At 42.3% G+C, this 15,990-nt stretch overlaps 1 protein-coding gene across 1 annotated transcript in view; it reads left to right on the forward strand.

Annotated features, from left to right (window-relative positions):
• Positions 1-15,990, forward strand: part of epc2 (enhancer of polycomb homolog 2) — a 35,509-nt gene that overhangs the window by 6,978 nt on the left and 12,541 nt on the right. Inside the window, exons 3-9 of the mRNA XM_080412634.1 lie at positions 4,577-4,722; positions 5,682-5,888; positions 7,960-8,108; positions 10,670-10,799; positions 11,408-11,620; positions 13,986-14,069; positions 14,281-14,429. Coding sequence (XP_080268760.1) covers positions 4,577-4,722; positions 5,682-5,888; positions 7,960-8,108; positions 10,670-10,799; positions 11,408-11,620; positions 13,986-14,069; positions 14,281-14,429 — 1,078 coding nt within the window. The remainder of the gene's footprint in view (positions 1-4,576; positions 4,723-5,681; positions 5,889-7,959; positions 8,109-10,669; positions 10,800-11,407; positions 11,621-13,985; positions 14,070-14,280; positions 14,430-15,990) is intronic.

A 15,990-nucleotide genomic window follows, 5' to 3' on the forward strand; every position in this document is an offset into this window, starting at 1 on the left:
AATCTATGTAAAGCGCTGTGGATAAAAGCACTATATAAATGCACCATTTACCATTTATCTTGCATGGCGCCTTATGCCTAAACCTCTTGGACATTCTTTATTATTTTGATAAACATTTTTAAATGGTGAAAATGGCCGCTCTACATCTACGCGTTGTGAGCTTGTAGATCGGATAATTTCACCATTTCAAAATGTTTTTCAAAATACGAAATGCCAAAGAAGTTTAGGCATAAGGCGCTGCGCAAGATAGGGCCCAAGGTGTGGACTGTGAACATTGAGTCGGTAGATAGCCTGACCTGAAGTGCTCTCTGTTAATCCAACCCGATCGCCAGAGGAAACGTTCTCTTTGAACGTTTTTGAAATTCCGTGAATAGACAACTGGAAAACCTGAAATTCCGTGCATAGCCGCCTCGCATCTCCCCCATTGTGACTAAACCATTTCAGAGGCGCGCAGTCTCAAGGAAATTGTCGCCACGTAAGGGGCCACCGAGCGAGCTAAAGCGAGCGAGTTGCCGTCCCGAACGTTGCGACATTCCCTTGTGCCTACTCAGCGCCGTTTGAGTTATGTACCGATAGGCACAGAATCGTAAATTTTGTTGTGGGGACTGCTCTGCTTCCGGGTTTTTCAGGGTTGCGACTGGTTACGCCCACCGCGGGACTCGCCGTACATATGCACGGAATTTCGGGGTTTCTAGGCGACTATGCACGGAATGACGTGCACTGGATCCGTGCAATGTATACTAATTCTCTGGCGATCAGGCTGGTTAATCCATTAAGACCGGGAACGCATCTGTGTCATTTTAAGATTTATTTTGTCTATAAAAAAAAAATGCAAATATACAAGCTTGTACGAGCTTGTAGATCTGCTATTTTTGGAAAATGTTTTTAGAAAATGTGTACAAATGTGTGTGTGTGTGTGTGTGTGTGCATTTTTAACTCAAATCTTTGCTTCCGTGGAATATTTTTATAGCAACATAAGTTAAAGAAATGTACCGGTAATAATTAACTATTAGGATTTAGAAGACATTTGTAGAATCCCCAGAAGCAAAGATTTGAGTAAAAAAAAAATGCTTTAAAAAACATATATTCAAAGATTTGCACACACATTTTCATGAAGCTATGAGCTTGTAGATCTGCTATTTTTGAATAGCCCAAAGTATGAAATAATGGTTATAGCTATAAAAATATAAAATGACACACATATGCGTTCCAGGATTGAATGGGTTGAGGTACTACTCAATGATGTAGCTATAGGAAAGGGTGGGTTTTAATGGAGGATAGTGCAGGGAGAGAACAAACCATAGCTAAGGCTCCTTGTGACCCAGGTTCAAATACGAGCCCCCTTTTGTCTCATATTTATCTCCTCTGTCAGCCCTTGGTTTCCTTTCTCTCTAGTACACTGACGTAAATGAAATAAAGCATACAAAGGCAAAAAGAAAATACATCTTAAGAAAAGAGGATTGTGCATATTTTGCACTGAGGAGCTGTGATTCATTGGTCTCAGCATTTATTGTGAATAGCAATGATAGATAGGATATTTCATTAGGGAAACGCCAACGTGGACTATGCACAAAAAAAGCCGTAGCTTGTTTCCATTGTGGTCCACCCTGAGACATATAACAACACACAAACACACTGCACAAACAACCATGAAACAAAGATTTGATCCGTATATAAAGCAAAGCAATACATATAGGACAAGAAGGTACCCTGAGAGAAGAATCCAAAGCAGAGGGGGCTGTCCGGGGTAGAGATCTAACTAAGACCAGTTAGTGTTAAGATGGAGCCATGATTTGACTTACTTACTGCCCTTTATGCCGGCTGGCATGTAGGGCAGCAACAAAGGATCTCCACTCCCGTCTGTTCTGGGCCAGCGTCTTTATAGAACCCCAGGTGTGATGCAGGTTCTTCAGCTCTCCCTCCACTGTCCTGCGCCAGGTGTTCTTGGGTCTCTTACGTTTACCGTCTGGTGTCCAGTGAAGGGCAGTTTGGGTGATGTTGTCCTCTACGGATTACATGTCCAATCCATTTCCACCGCCGCCTTATAAGGATGGTAGCCATGTTGTCCTGTTTACACAGGCTAAGAAGGTGTTGGTTGGAGATGGTTTTGGGCCAGAATATTCGTTGTATTTTCTGTAAGCTTTTGGTGTGGAAGGTTGACAGTTTGTAGAGATCACTTTCTGTCGTTCTCCAACATTCAGAACCATAAAGCAGGGTAGACAGGACGCAGCTCTGGTATAGTCTCAGCTTGGTGTTGGTGCTGTACTGGGCCGACTTCCAGACGTTGTTACGCCATGATTTGAGGTCATTCTCAAATCTTGCAAGAGAATTTAGGGATTTTAGGGCTGGAGGGAGGGCATTCCACAGAGTGTAGTGGCTGCGTGATAAAACGCATTTTCCCCCTTAAGCGTCCCGAGACTAGGGGGAACCAGATCATATAAACTTCACCTGGTTGAGTACCTGTGAGCATCCCTCACTCTGGGCAGGTAATCAAGCAAGTATTTGAAAAAGAAAAACAAGAAGTATTCTTGATGTGAGAAAGCCAGCTTTGTCAGTTATCCATTAGACACCCTAATATTTCCAAATTTGACATCGATAAACACCCATTTAATTCCCAGTAATCTTGACAGCAATTTGACTTGGTGGAGGTGCCCATAAGGTGACACAATGATAAATACAATTATATATGATTTATTGGGCAGACCCTGCCAATATGAATCAATTCAATTCAAAGGCGATTTATTGGCATGAGAAAACATACATTTACATTGCCAAAGCAAGTGTCAAAATATAATAAAAACAGTTGGAAATGGAGGAAGTATGTACAGAGGGGGTACAGCATTGTGTAAACAGAGCTATGTCACATTGCGTCGTTATATACATGTTATATGTACAGTATATAAAGCTTTTTGAGACAAATAGTACAGGTTATAAAGCTTTTTGAGACAAATAGTACAGGGTATAAAGCTTTTTGAGACAAATAGTACAGGTTATAAAGCTTTTTGAGACAAATAGTACAGGGTATAAAGCTTTTTGAGACAAATAGTACAGGGTATAAAGCTTTTTGAGACAAATAGTACAGAGTATAAAGCTTTTTGAGACAAATAGTACAGGGTATAAAGTAGGGGTGGGACGATATGGGTACCTCACGATACGATATATATCACGGTATTAGGCCCACGATAACAATATATATCACGATATTCGACGATATTCTATATATTGCGATATCACGATATTCGATATATATTGCAAGAAATTTCACCAACGATATATCACGAAAAATATCGATAAATTGCGATATCACGATATATTGGATGAAATTTCACCAACGACATATCACGATAGTCCTTGTATTCAATTCATAAACACTTAAAATAGCACCAAACAGTTCAAAATCATCATTACACAAATACAGAGTAGGAAAAACAACGTATCACAATTTTTTTTTTAAATTAATCGTTTTTTTCCGGCAGTATATCGATTATTTATCGTGGGAGAAAGTATCGCGATATATCGATATATCGTCCCACCCCTAGTATAAAGCTTTTTGAGACAAATAGTACAGGGTATAAAGCTTTTTGAGACAAATGGCAGCAATCTTTTGCAGTCTCTTTGGGACAAATAGCAGCATTCTTTCTCAAAACGATTTAAATGGTATACCAAAAGAAAAGCCTCAGATTTAAAATGTGTTTAAAGGTAGCAGCTCTGTTTATATGTGCAGTAGGTCTAGAGGTCTACTCGGTACACTCAATGAATCAGGTCACATTCATTCTACTGAGGTCACACTTGTACCTGTATGAAATATAATCTGAAGTTCCATACAAAAGCTGAGATATAGGCACTAAATCTACAGTATTTGCCCATGGTGTTGGATAATCCCATAGAGAAACCCCTGCCAAACAAATGGCCTCCATATTTAAAACATCAGTTATTTACCAGGGCATTACGCATGTCTCCATATTCTAACTTTTTGTTCCAGGGACCCCCAGAAGCAAAGATTTGAGTTACAAATGTTCGCTGTAAAATATTTTTTTTAAAAATAGGCTTAGCATCCCTACCAACCAGGTTAAATATGAACCCCAGTCAGTTAGGTGAAGGCTGGTGTTTGCATCCCCAGCAGGTTAGATATGAACCCCAGTCAGTTAGGTGAAGGCTGGTGTTAGCATCTCCCAACCAGGTCAATATGAACATGTGTGGCATCCGTTATGTAGACAGGTTCATTTGTTGACCTTGCATCGTATAGTTTGTATAGTTTCAATGTACAGATTATTAATAATTAATAGATTAATTAATTAAATTTTTGATATTATTTAGACTGATAGGTTCTTGGTTTACCTATGATCCTAGATTACTATTTCTATGCATTTGATGTATTACCTCGTGTTTACCTTGCTTACTGTAAGTCGCTCTGGCTTTTAGCGTCTGCTAAATGCCTAAATTGTACATTTAACCTCAGTCAGGTATATAAGGAAGGGTGGTGTCCTATGGACCAGCATTCCATCAGTAGTTTGCTATATGCTGCTGGTCCCTCAGCTCCAGCTTGTCCTGACTCTTTGTTTTGCTTCCCCAATAGCTCTGGGTCTGGACAATGAGCAGCCGGACTACGACATGGACTCGGAGGATGAGACACTCCTCAACCGGCTCAACCGCAAGATGGAGATCAAACCACTGCAGTTTGAGGTCATGGTGGACAGGTTGGAGAAGGCCAGCACGAACCAGGTACTCCATCCACGTAACAACAAGTAGTGCACTCATACATCGAGCCAATCCGATAATGTATGATTTTAAACCATTCAATCCGGGAATGCATCGGTGTCATTTTTGGCTATTCATCGCGCTATGAGCTTGTAGATCTGCTAATCTTTATTAAATCATGAAAATGTGTGCAAATCTTTGAATATATATATATTTTTTAAAGCGAAGCATTTTTATAACTCAAATCTTTGCTTCTGGGAGTTCTACAAATGTCTTCTAAATCCTAACAGTTTTCTGAAAAACCTATGTTGCTATAATTAGTGGTTCTCAATCTTTTTCATGTCAAGGACCCCCAAAATTACATGTATTTGGCCGCCGACCCTCATCTCAAAATATTTTTGTTCCAGGGACCCCCCAGAAAGCAATATATCTTCATATTTTGTCTTAATTTACTGGTGAATAACAAATCAAAGGGGAAGCAGCGTAGAGGGTGAGAAGGGATGATGGTTATTGAAGGATATCGTGAAAATAAGAATTGGTTGAATTGGTTGGATACATCTGTTATATTGGAGGGTTCGTACAGTACCCAGCCTTACCACTATTCTCCCCTGTGACCATTGCCATCCCATATTTCATCAGCCATATTTCTCAACAGACCTAGTAGACCCATGGCATAATTATATGGTAGTCCATGGGAATTCTCTGTTTTCTTCTTCATATATTGTGCCTTTGTAGAAGAAATGTTTAAATAATATTTCATAATTCCATCTAATGTAAGAACTTTTTGAACTAATGGATGTAAGTGTGGAAAAAAAGTAAGAAAAGCAAAGAGTTAGAATATAGAGATAGGAGGTTTCTGCCAGACATGCTAAATGTTTATATTGTTGTTGTGGGGTGGGACGGTTCTTGAGGCTTGTTTGAAATAGTCTATATTGGTTGGACCACTGTTCTCTAACATCCTGTTCTGGTCCCATCATGTGCAGCTGGTGTCTCTCCCCGAGGCCAAGCTGCTGCTGAACGAGGACGACTACCTGCTCAAGTCTGTGTACGACTACTGGGTGAGGAAGAGGAAGAACTGCCGCGGCCCGTCGCTCATCCCGCTCATCAAGCTGGAGAAGAGGGACGGCTCCACCAATAGTGACGCCTACGTGGCCTTCAGGCGCCGCACGGAGAAGATGCAGACCAGGAAGGTGAGTGTGCTGCCTAGAGATGCACCCATACAAGGTTTTCCTTACCGATAGGGCTGTCACGATTACACATTTAATTGTCACTCAAATAATTGCGATTAACGATTTAATTGTGTGTTTTGCATTCAGCAGTGGAACATATGAAGCCTGTTAGGCTTCGTAATAAAACATTCCACAGGGCAGATATGACAAATAACTGAAATATACAAAGAAATTATTGACATATTTAATAATTTGTATGCATGTAAAAATAGTAGAAATGGCTGATCTGCTATTTCTGCTTTTATTAAATATTTGAAAATGTGTGAAAATCTTTCAACATGGAAATGATTATGAAAATGATTCAAAAATAATTGCGATTATCTCATTTGCGATTAGACGATTATGTAATCATTGTGACGGGCCTACACCACGGCGTGGCGTCAGTATTTTCTTCACACGCACGCACAGGTGCGGTATGGATGTGCACGTGCGTCCACGCCAGAACGTGTCCCCCTCGATTCATGAGCCAAGTACCCAAATGGCTACTTTGCATAACAGGTTTACAAGTGAGTGTGCCAATGCACTCCTCGCATCTATAGGCTACACGGTAAGCAGCACAGCATTTTGGCTTCAGTAGCTGCTGCTGCCAGTATTCTATCCGCGCACAACAATGCCTCAGCCGAAAAAGAGAAAGATACTTGTTCAAAGCAAACGTTTAGTTTCAGCTCCTACAATTCAAGGAATTCCTTGAGAAGATTTACAAAGACTAAAACTAAGCTAAAACCTAGTCATTTCCTATACAAACATGTTTCCTACTATGTATAAATAAATTAAATAAAATGGGGCTTATGATGGAGCCAGTAGCACATCTACACAAGAATGCTACGAATGGCACTAGGTGTCACATGGACGGACCACATCAGAAACGTGGTCCTCTACGATGACCTACCACGGGTCACAGACAAAGTCAGAGAGAGGAGGATGAGGCTGGCTGGGCACTGCGTCAGGCACCCAGAACTAGTGGCAAGCAAACTGACACTATGGGAGCCAACCCAGGGCAAAGCCAGGAAAGGCAAGAAGCGCATCACCTACGTAGATGCACTGCGGCGCGACGGCTTAGCTAACAACACTGTAGAGCTCAAGACCCTGATGCTAGATAGGAGAGTGTGGAGGGCAGCGATTCAGGAGTCCCGAGTTGGTGTTTGCTAGACCGCACTCTTGCATCGCATTGTGCATCGCAGTAGCACATCTTTGTTTTAGCTGTGTTTGGTATGCCCAATAGACCAATTATTTGTTTACAAACATTGAGACTGGACGCTCAGGTGACTGTTTCATGTAATCAATTCCCAACATATCCCCAAACCTGTTGTTTTGGGGTGCACTGGATTCAGTTAATTCAACCCTCTTGTGTGTTGGCTAGTGAGGTGCGCCCTAGCGAGACATACTATGTACTTCAACCCGCAACGGTATTGCGCGCCGAGAACAGCTGACATACAAGCTCACAACCGCGTTGCGGATGAGACCGTTGTGACTTTGGAGGTCTGCTATTCTCGGCCGTTCTCTGCATGCGACACCTTCGCGGGACGGAGCATAAATTAGACTTGACGGGCTGCAGCTGCGCGAGCAAGAGCAGGTTCTGGTGCCATGATCATAGAGCGCTCCCTCCGTTCTTATGACAGCCACTGGGGGCGGGGTTTGGGGGACAACTGCTTTGAATTGCCATTATTGTTTACACACAACAGAAACCAAGGATTATATATTTAAAGAGCGAGAGATCACAGTAAAAATCCTAAGCATTCTTCCTCCATACTGGGAGAAAAACAGCATCTGAAAGTTTGATGGGATGCATTTTTACACGTGAGGCTGGGACCACTTTTACCTTGCATCTTATGAGCGGTGGGGTTCATTTGGTGCCGGCCTGCGCGCGCATACTGGTTCTTATCAGTGTGACGCTGTCTGTTAAGGCATCTATAATAGTTTGGTTGTTAATTTGATTCATTACTTGTAACATGATAGCCTAAATGTGATTGAAAGGGGGACAATTTAAGAAAAAGCTCATCTGAATTTTCCACCACGTGTCTCTTGTGTCCAGAACCGTAAGAATGACGAAGCGTCTTATGAGAAGATGTTGAAGCTGAGGAGGGAGTTCAGCCGGACGGTCACCATCCTGGAGATGATCAAGAGGAGAGAGAAGTCCAAGAGAGAGCTGTTGCATCTCACCCTGGAGCTGGTGGAGAAGAGGTGGGCACACATTCATAACAAGCACTGTTTTTTTTTTCAAAAGGTAAAAATAATTCACTGTTGATTGAAGAAAAGTAACTGCTTTTAAGGGTTAAACCACTAAAGCCGTATTCAAGCATTATGAATGAAATGGTGACTAATTATTGTCTGGGATTTTGGATATCGTTGCTGTTTGTTAGAAACCTCTTATTTGTTTGTGTTTTTTCGTAAAATGAATGCCCTTCTTGATCACACCACAGCGTCACGCAAAAGTAGCAGATATACAAGCTCGAAACGCGGCGCGAAGCGTCGCCGCGTTTTGAGCTTGTCGATCTGCTACTTTTGAATCCTGAAAAGCCGTTTTGGACATATGAGGTTTCCACCCGACAGCAACGATATGCAGGCTAAGAAAAATAATGGATTCATTTCGAGCCCCTTGTCGGTGGTGGTGTTCTTCTTGCGCTCCGTTGGTGTCCCGTCGTGTCCTGTGTTGTAAACGCAGCAGGACTTCCTGTTCCAGTGGAGAAGTGACCAGATGTCACACTGGCTAATTTATTACTGCAGCTCTCACTGGGCCGCTAACGGCCTGTCCTTTTAACACACTCACACGCGTATATGTTCATTAACGGGATGCCTTGACATTGGTACAATTTCACTCCACTGTCCTAATTTTGTCTTTGCCTTAACTTGGCACGTTGTTGTGAAAGGAAGGTTCTTTGCTCTGCAAATGTACCACGTTTGTGTTTATCCCTGTTCAGAACGGCTTGTTAGCACAGTGATTTTGGGGTGATTTTCGTCGCTGAAACCAAAGGTTACCATTGTTGGCATCAGCCCGGCTTGTGTTTTAAAACCTGAATTAGAGTTGTACCGATACCTGTATCGGAAAAGCTCCCTGGTTGAGTGTCTAAACGGACGTACCGGAATTTGGCGGAAGTACCGCCCAAGGAAATGACGTTGGCGCTTAACAAATCTCTCTGTTGTGATTAGTTGAAAAAGATTGTTCCCGGGGGAAATGCGTACACCGGAAGTCCTATAGACAGTCTCTGTCTGCATTAGGTTGTGTGACCAGGCTTTTCTCCTCGGAGATGAGCAAAAGCAGGAAAATGGTAGATCTACTAGCTCACAACGTGTCGCTTTGTGACTTGTTGTGAGCTTGTAGATCTGCTATTTTCGCTGTCTTCGAAGGTTTTTGAACATGCAGAAATGTTTGAGGACGAAGTGAGGAAGACATTGAAGAGGATGAAGTGTGGAAAGGCAGTTGGTCCTTATGATGATATACCTGTAGAAGTATGGAAGTGTCTAGGAGAGGTGGCAGTAGAGTTTTTGACTCGGTCGTTGAACAAGATCTTGGAGAGTGAGAGGATGCCTGAGGAATGAAGGAGAAGTGTGCTGGTGCCGATATTTAAGAAGGGTGACGTGCACAGGTGTGGCAACTACAGAGGAATCTGCTGATGAGCCATACAATGAAGTTATGGGAAAGAGTAGTGGAAGCTAGACTTAAGGGTAGAAGTGAGCATTTCTGAGCAGCAGTATGGTTTCATGCCAAGGAAGAGCACTACAGATGCAATATTTGCTTTGAGGATGTTGACAGAAGTTCAGAGAAGGTGCCTTTGTAGATCTGGAGAAAGCGTATGATAGGGTGCGAGAGAGGAACTGTGGTATTGTATGAGGTAGTCTGGAGCGACGGAGAAGTGTGTTAGAGTGGTGCAGGACATGTATGGAAGTTGTAAGACGGTGGTGAGGTGTGCTATGGCCGTGGGTCTGCATCACGGATCAGCACTGAGCCCCTTCTTGTTCACTATGGACAGGCTGTCAGATGAAGTTAGACAGGTATCTCCATGGTTTGGACATGTACAGAGGAGGGATAGTGAGTTTATCGGTAGAAGGCTGCTGAGGATGGAACTGCCAGGCAGGAGGCCTATTAGCGGAAGACCAAAGAGGAGATATTTATGGATGTAGTGAAAGAGAACATCATGAAGTTAGTTGGTGTGAGAGAAGAGGAGGCAGAGGACAGGGTTAGATGGAGCCAGATGATTCACTGTGGTGACCCTTGAAGGGAATAGCTGAAAGGAAAAGATGATCGATTTTGTTTTTATAAATGTATAATTGATTAAATCAGTGGTTCTCAAAATGCTTCATGTCAAGGACCACCAAATTGATACTTATTAGCCCGCGGACCCCCATTTGAAAAGATATGCCAGGGATCCCCATAAGAGAACATTTTTACGGCTCTATAGCAGTGATTCTCAACCATTTTAATTTCAAGGACCCCCAGTTTGACATGTATTAGGCTACGGACCCCCATTTAATGGCATTTCTATCTCTGGGACCCCAATTTATATTGTAAAATCTATGTTAATTTAACTCTGAGAGTATTCAAATGGAACCTAATGGACCCATAAGGGTCCATTTGGTTCCATTTGTACACTCTCTGAGTTACAGACCCATAAGGGTCCATTCCTAACTATCCATCATTTAGCTGCGGACCCCCTGGAACTCCCTCAAGGACCCCTGGGGGTCCCCGGACCCCACTTTGAGAACCACTGGATTAACTGTTGTACCCTACCCGTGTGCTCCTGTAGGTATCAGATGGGAGACTATACCGGAGAGGTCCTCAGCGAGGTGACGCTGCCTCTGGCTGAGATGCCCGTCTACACGGCACCTGTCACGCTCACCAACGGCAACCGGCACAAAGCTGACATCAAAATCAAGGTAGAAAATAATCAATGGTGTATATAGAGCGGTCACGATTATGACATTTTACTCGACGATTAATTGTTGCTCAAATAATTGCTGTCAAATTGATGCTCAAAACACGTCATGGTGTGACTCGTTTTGAGCATTTACATCTTCCATTTCCACTATGTTTGAAAATATATATATACATTTTTCAACATGGAAATGATTGACGATTATCCCAAAAGATATTGCGAATAATTTGTTTTGTCCAAAATGTTAAAAAAAATAAGATATTTGAAAGATGGTCTTAAGTAATGTAAAGTATACATGATGTGAACATGCACGGTACATCATTATCAGACTCAATTTTATCCTTCAACTTCTTGTTTATGCCCCAAAATGACTGGATATACAGGGTTTGTAGCAATTGTAGAAATATTAGACCTTAATTGTGGAATGTTTAAGCATGTTCTATTCATGTATACTTTACTTAAAAACATTTTCCAAATATTTTTTTTTTTAACATTTTGGAAGCATTCGACTCTTCCTTGGTGCCCACCTGTCCTACTCAGTTATCGGGGTATTGTATGTACGTAAACGCCCTCACTGACCACCAATCTTCTCTCCCCGTCCTCCCACAGACGCACAAGTCGGGCCTGCCTCACCAGGTGATCGTGAAGGACGAGCAGCTTCCCTTTGACTTCGTCCGGCCAAAGAAGAAGTACACCAAACGGGACAAGCTGTACCCTCCGCGCCGGCCCGGCCGGCCGCCCAGCCAGTACACCGTCAACAAGGCCGACATCAAACAGTACGACTTCCACAGCTCAGGAGAGGACGACTACCCCGCACCGCTGGTTAGTGGAAGTCGGGCCGCGTTCGCCCGGATGGTCGGAATTAGAGCCAGGCTGACGTATCATCGGCCATTATTTGACTTTTTGTTTTTTTTTCTCATATAATTTGTTTAGATTTTTTCACGAGGAATCAAATGCACATCTCAAACGGTGCAAAGTCAACATAATTGAACTCCAGTATGCCCCACCCTTCTCCCTTTACCCACCTTTCATCATCCCAACCCAACCCTACCTCCTTCCACCATCCTATTAATTGAGCAACACGACACATCCATTGCAGCATCAAGTCAGAAGATCTTTCAGATCTGACATTGACCCATTAAATCCAGGAACGCATCTGTGTAATTTATTATTTTAGCTATAGCCATTATTTTATACTTTGGCTATTCAAAAATAGCAGATCTACAAGCTCATAGCGCGACACTCGGTGCCGCGCTATGAGCTTGTAGATCTGCTATTTAAAAAAAAGAAAAATCATGAAAATATTTGCAAATCTTTGAATATATATATTTTCAAAGCAAACATTTGTAACTCAAATCTTTTCTTCTGGCGGTCCCTGGAACACAATATTTTGAAACGGGGACACTCTACCAATTACATATCATTTTGGGGGCCTTCGACATGAAAAAGTGTGAGAACCACTGATGTTTTTCAAACACTGGTGTTTGGGAAACGTCATGTGGAGGTTTCCAGCTTTGAACTGTTATCTTTTTTGGCTGCTGAAAGTCCTGCCAGCCAAACTAAGGGACAATTTAGAGTCATCATTTAAAAGATGTACAAACGGGTCCATTGGCAGTTGTACTTCCATTAGGTCCGTTAAAGTCCCCATAACCTTTCCCCAGAACTCCAAAATCCCTGGACATTGCCATACAGCATGGGCAGACGAGCCCAAGGTTCCCAGTGTGCTAAATCTGCAATACGGGTCAGGTGCCAATCCCATTCGATGCCTAATTCTGGGTGGTGTTATCCTCTATGACCAAAACTTCAAGTGTATATATTGATGATTTGGATTTTTCCAAATTTACGTGGTAAATGTGTTAAAATGTGTATTTTCATTGTTTGCTTGTTAATTGTATAATTAAACTTAAATGTTATTTTCATATATTGATTTAATATACTGTATAGTTGATTTAAAAAAATATATATGTCAAAAAGTTATTTGTGTTTAGTTTTATTTACAGTAATGGTTTGCAATTACAAATTAAATGTTCTAAAAAAGATAAATCAATTTGATTACAAAGTGTTGGTGGTCTAGGACTCTCCAACATCGGGATTGGCATTGGACCCAAAAATATGGCATGGGTCGGGCTCTAGGTGGAATGGACTATAAAACCTGGCATGGTTCGGCTCTAGTTGGAATGGACTATAAAACCTGGCATGGTTCGGCTCTAGTTGGAATGGACTATAAAACCTGGCATGGTTTGGCTCTAGTTGGAATGGGACTATGTGTTTGGTAGTTGGTGTAGTGTCTCATGGAGTGGCAGGTTTCATTTGAGAAGGGCAAATCCGGAGACCTCGGAAAGGTCGGCCACCAGGTGGGGGCGAGTGTGTTTTGGGGTGATCGTTCCGGTTACCTTTGAGAACAGTGTCTACATTAAGGTGGTTCCATTCAGATGCTCCCTATCAGCAGTGCTTCATCATGTTACGTTTTAAAATGATATAAGCTTTAAAGTTGTATATAAGCTTTAGGAACAGCTGAGATTGATGTTAGAATTAGAATAGCTGGTCCACCTTAGGTCATGTCAGGTTCAAGTTTTGGTCATGAGTTCAGGTTTGCTATTTTCATGCTGCGACACAACAAGCGCAAAGACGGAGTTGGAGCAACAAAAAGAAAATAAATTGGGATATTTGGGGTTCAAACCTGAGGAAAAGGGAGAGAGACGAGAGATGGCAAACTGTTGATTTGTAATTAAATTATTCAAATGAATCATTCTGATTAACAAGGCTCCCTGGGCAGACATGCAGAACAGTACACACACTGCACTGCTACCATCACAGCTATAGCTTCATTTATACTCTATCGTTTCCAAAAAGAATAGATATACAAGGTAACAATGCATCACCATGCAACATGATGTTGGCTATTAGATCTTTTTCTTTTGGGGGGGGGGGGGGGGTTTGCAAGCCATGCCGTCGTACTTTATACTCTTGTCACATCTTCTCTTTGTGCGTCCACTGCACAAAACCTACGTGGACTGGACCACACAGCCAGGAGCTTGTATTTTTTTTTATGTTTGGATATTTTTCCACAATAAGGAGATGCCCCAAATGTGAAAATGTGTTGGGTTTACAAACCCTGACTTCCAGAACCCTTTGCTGTACTGTATGTTTGTAGTCTAACGGTGGTCTCTGTCTCTTGGACCCACAGTCTCCCCCATCGGAGCCGGATGAGGAGAACGACCCTGACGGAGTGTTCGCCTTCAGAAGGAAAGCCGGGTGTCACTACCTCTCTGTAAGTCCCTTCACCTCAATGGAGCTTTGACCTATCATTAGGTTGTATATGAATGTCTTTATCTTGACATAATGGACACCAGTTCATCATCACCACCATCATCCACTGGGACGGGCATGCCAAATGTTTTGAGCACGTTTTTTTTTAGATCTTCAGAACGTTTGTGTGTGTGTCTTCTTTTTTTAACCCCTTCCTCTGTGCTGGTTGTCAGCCCCACGTGGACCAGAAGGCAGGGCTGCTATGGGAGCATCCCGAGCTGGCGGGCATGGACGCCCTGCGCCACCGGCACTCTGTCACTGCCCTGTCTGTGCCACGCCGCTGTGTGGGGCTCGCCCGCCGCCGGATGGGCCGAGGCGGCAGGTCAGTACCTTAAACAGCTGTTGACTGTTTGGATACCATTCTGACATAAAGTTCGACACTACAGAAGCTGTTCCGGCTGTCAAAGACGGATTTATACCACCCTTTTCGACAAGGGGGGGGTCTCGCGACAAAATGGCGTTGCTTTTAACTCTCTGCCTGCCAAAAACGTTAATAAACGTTTTTGAGAATTTAGCTATTGCCTGCCATAACATTTCTAAAATTATTCTTTATTTTTTTGGTTTTTCCGTTTTTCCGTTCTTCACAGAGAACTAGGAGATAACATTTTCCAAAAAGTTGCTGCTCCATTCACTTCAATGTTAAACAAGTGAAACCAGGAGACCTGGTTCTGCCAGACCCCTAGTTGTTATAACGACATTATGATGTCGTGTGATGATGACATCATTACGTGGAATTCGTGGCAAAAACTGTGGTTGAAAAAACTGTGGTTGAAATCTGAATGGCTGGGTAGGAAAAGAGGGACAGGCCGACAAAGCCTCATGTAGGCCGACCCCCTGGGTCTGGCAAAAATAAACGATAGAAATAAAGAGAAATAAATATCATTTTTCCTATGTTTTACCATGTAAACTGCTGGCAGTTTTTGAGTACTATTTTTTAAAAACCCTGGCAGTTTAAGAGTTAACTGGAACGTGTCACTTGAACAAACGAGTCGGTGTTGAAAATACGTAATTTTTGTCAAGCCTGACGAAAAAGTTGTGCAGAAAAGTAGAGATTAGCCTTTAGAGGTTAACAAATAGTCTGTAAGGCCAGTGTTGTGCCTCAACACAACTTTGACCTCTGCGTTTATTATGATACTGTATGCAGAGAAGTTGATTAAAGACAAAAATAAAAGTGCACTCATAGTGCGTGACGGACAGAAAGCCTCGTACTGAATGGTTCAATGTGAATACACGTCTCGTTACACGCCTAATTAATGTATTATTTATTGTTTATTTTTCATTGGGCAATAATATTCTCCAATGCCTAATCCGTCTCTTTTTACTAGGATTCTGATCATGTAGGCTTGGCTCCTCATGTTGATTTCAGATAGGCTATGGATGTAGGCTGTTATAATGTTCTTTTTTGCCATATGATTGACTACTATAAGTAATGTAATGGAGCCTTCATAGGCTGCCTACTGTGACTGTGCCTTCTCTTAGCTTACTACTGCCACAAACTGAAACTCATCACGAAACAATTGGAGACATTAACATACTGTTGCCCCACGATGTGTTGAAGTGTGCAAATCAATTACATCTGTTGCGGGCACACACACATTCAACTTTGGTCTACAAACAAGCTGGCCTTTAACACCAAAATACACATTTATATAAAGACAAAATAACTTGAACCCCCTTCAAATTACACGAGTCTGAAGCCCAATGCGTACTACAGCCGACGTTCGTTCGGTAGGGCTGGGTCCGGACTACAATATGACGTAATTTCAGAGGTTCGGGTGGGCGGGATCAGTATGTCCAGCAAGCAGAACATTAAGGCGGAAAGGTGGCTTTGTGCTCTTCTATATATAAAGTTTCACTTTTGTTTTGAATAGCTTGGCTTCTAA

The sequence above is a fragment of the Gymnoscopelus braueri genome (assembly GCF_963280865.1).
Source record: "Gymnoscopelus braueri genome assembly, chromosome: 18".
Taxonomy (NCBI): domain Eukaryota; kingdom Metazoa; phylum Chordata; class Actinopteri; order Myctophiformes; family Myctophidae; genus Gymnoscopelus; species Gymnoscopelus braueri.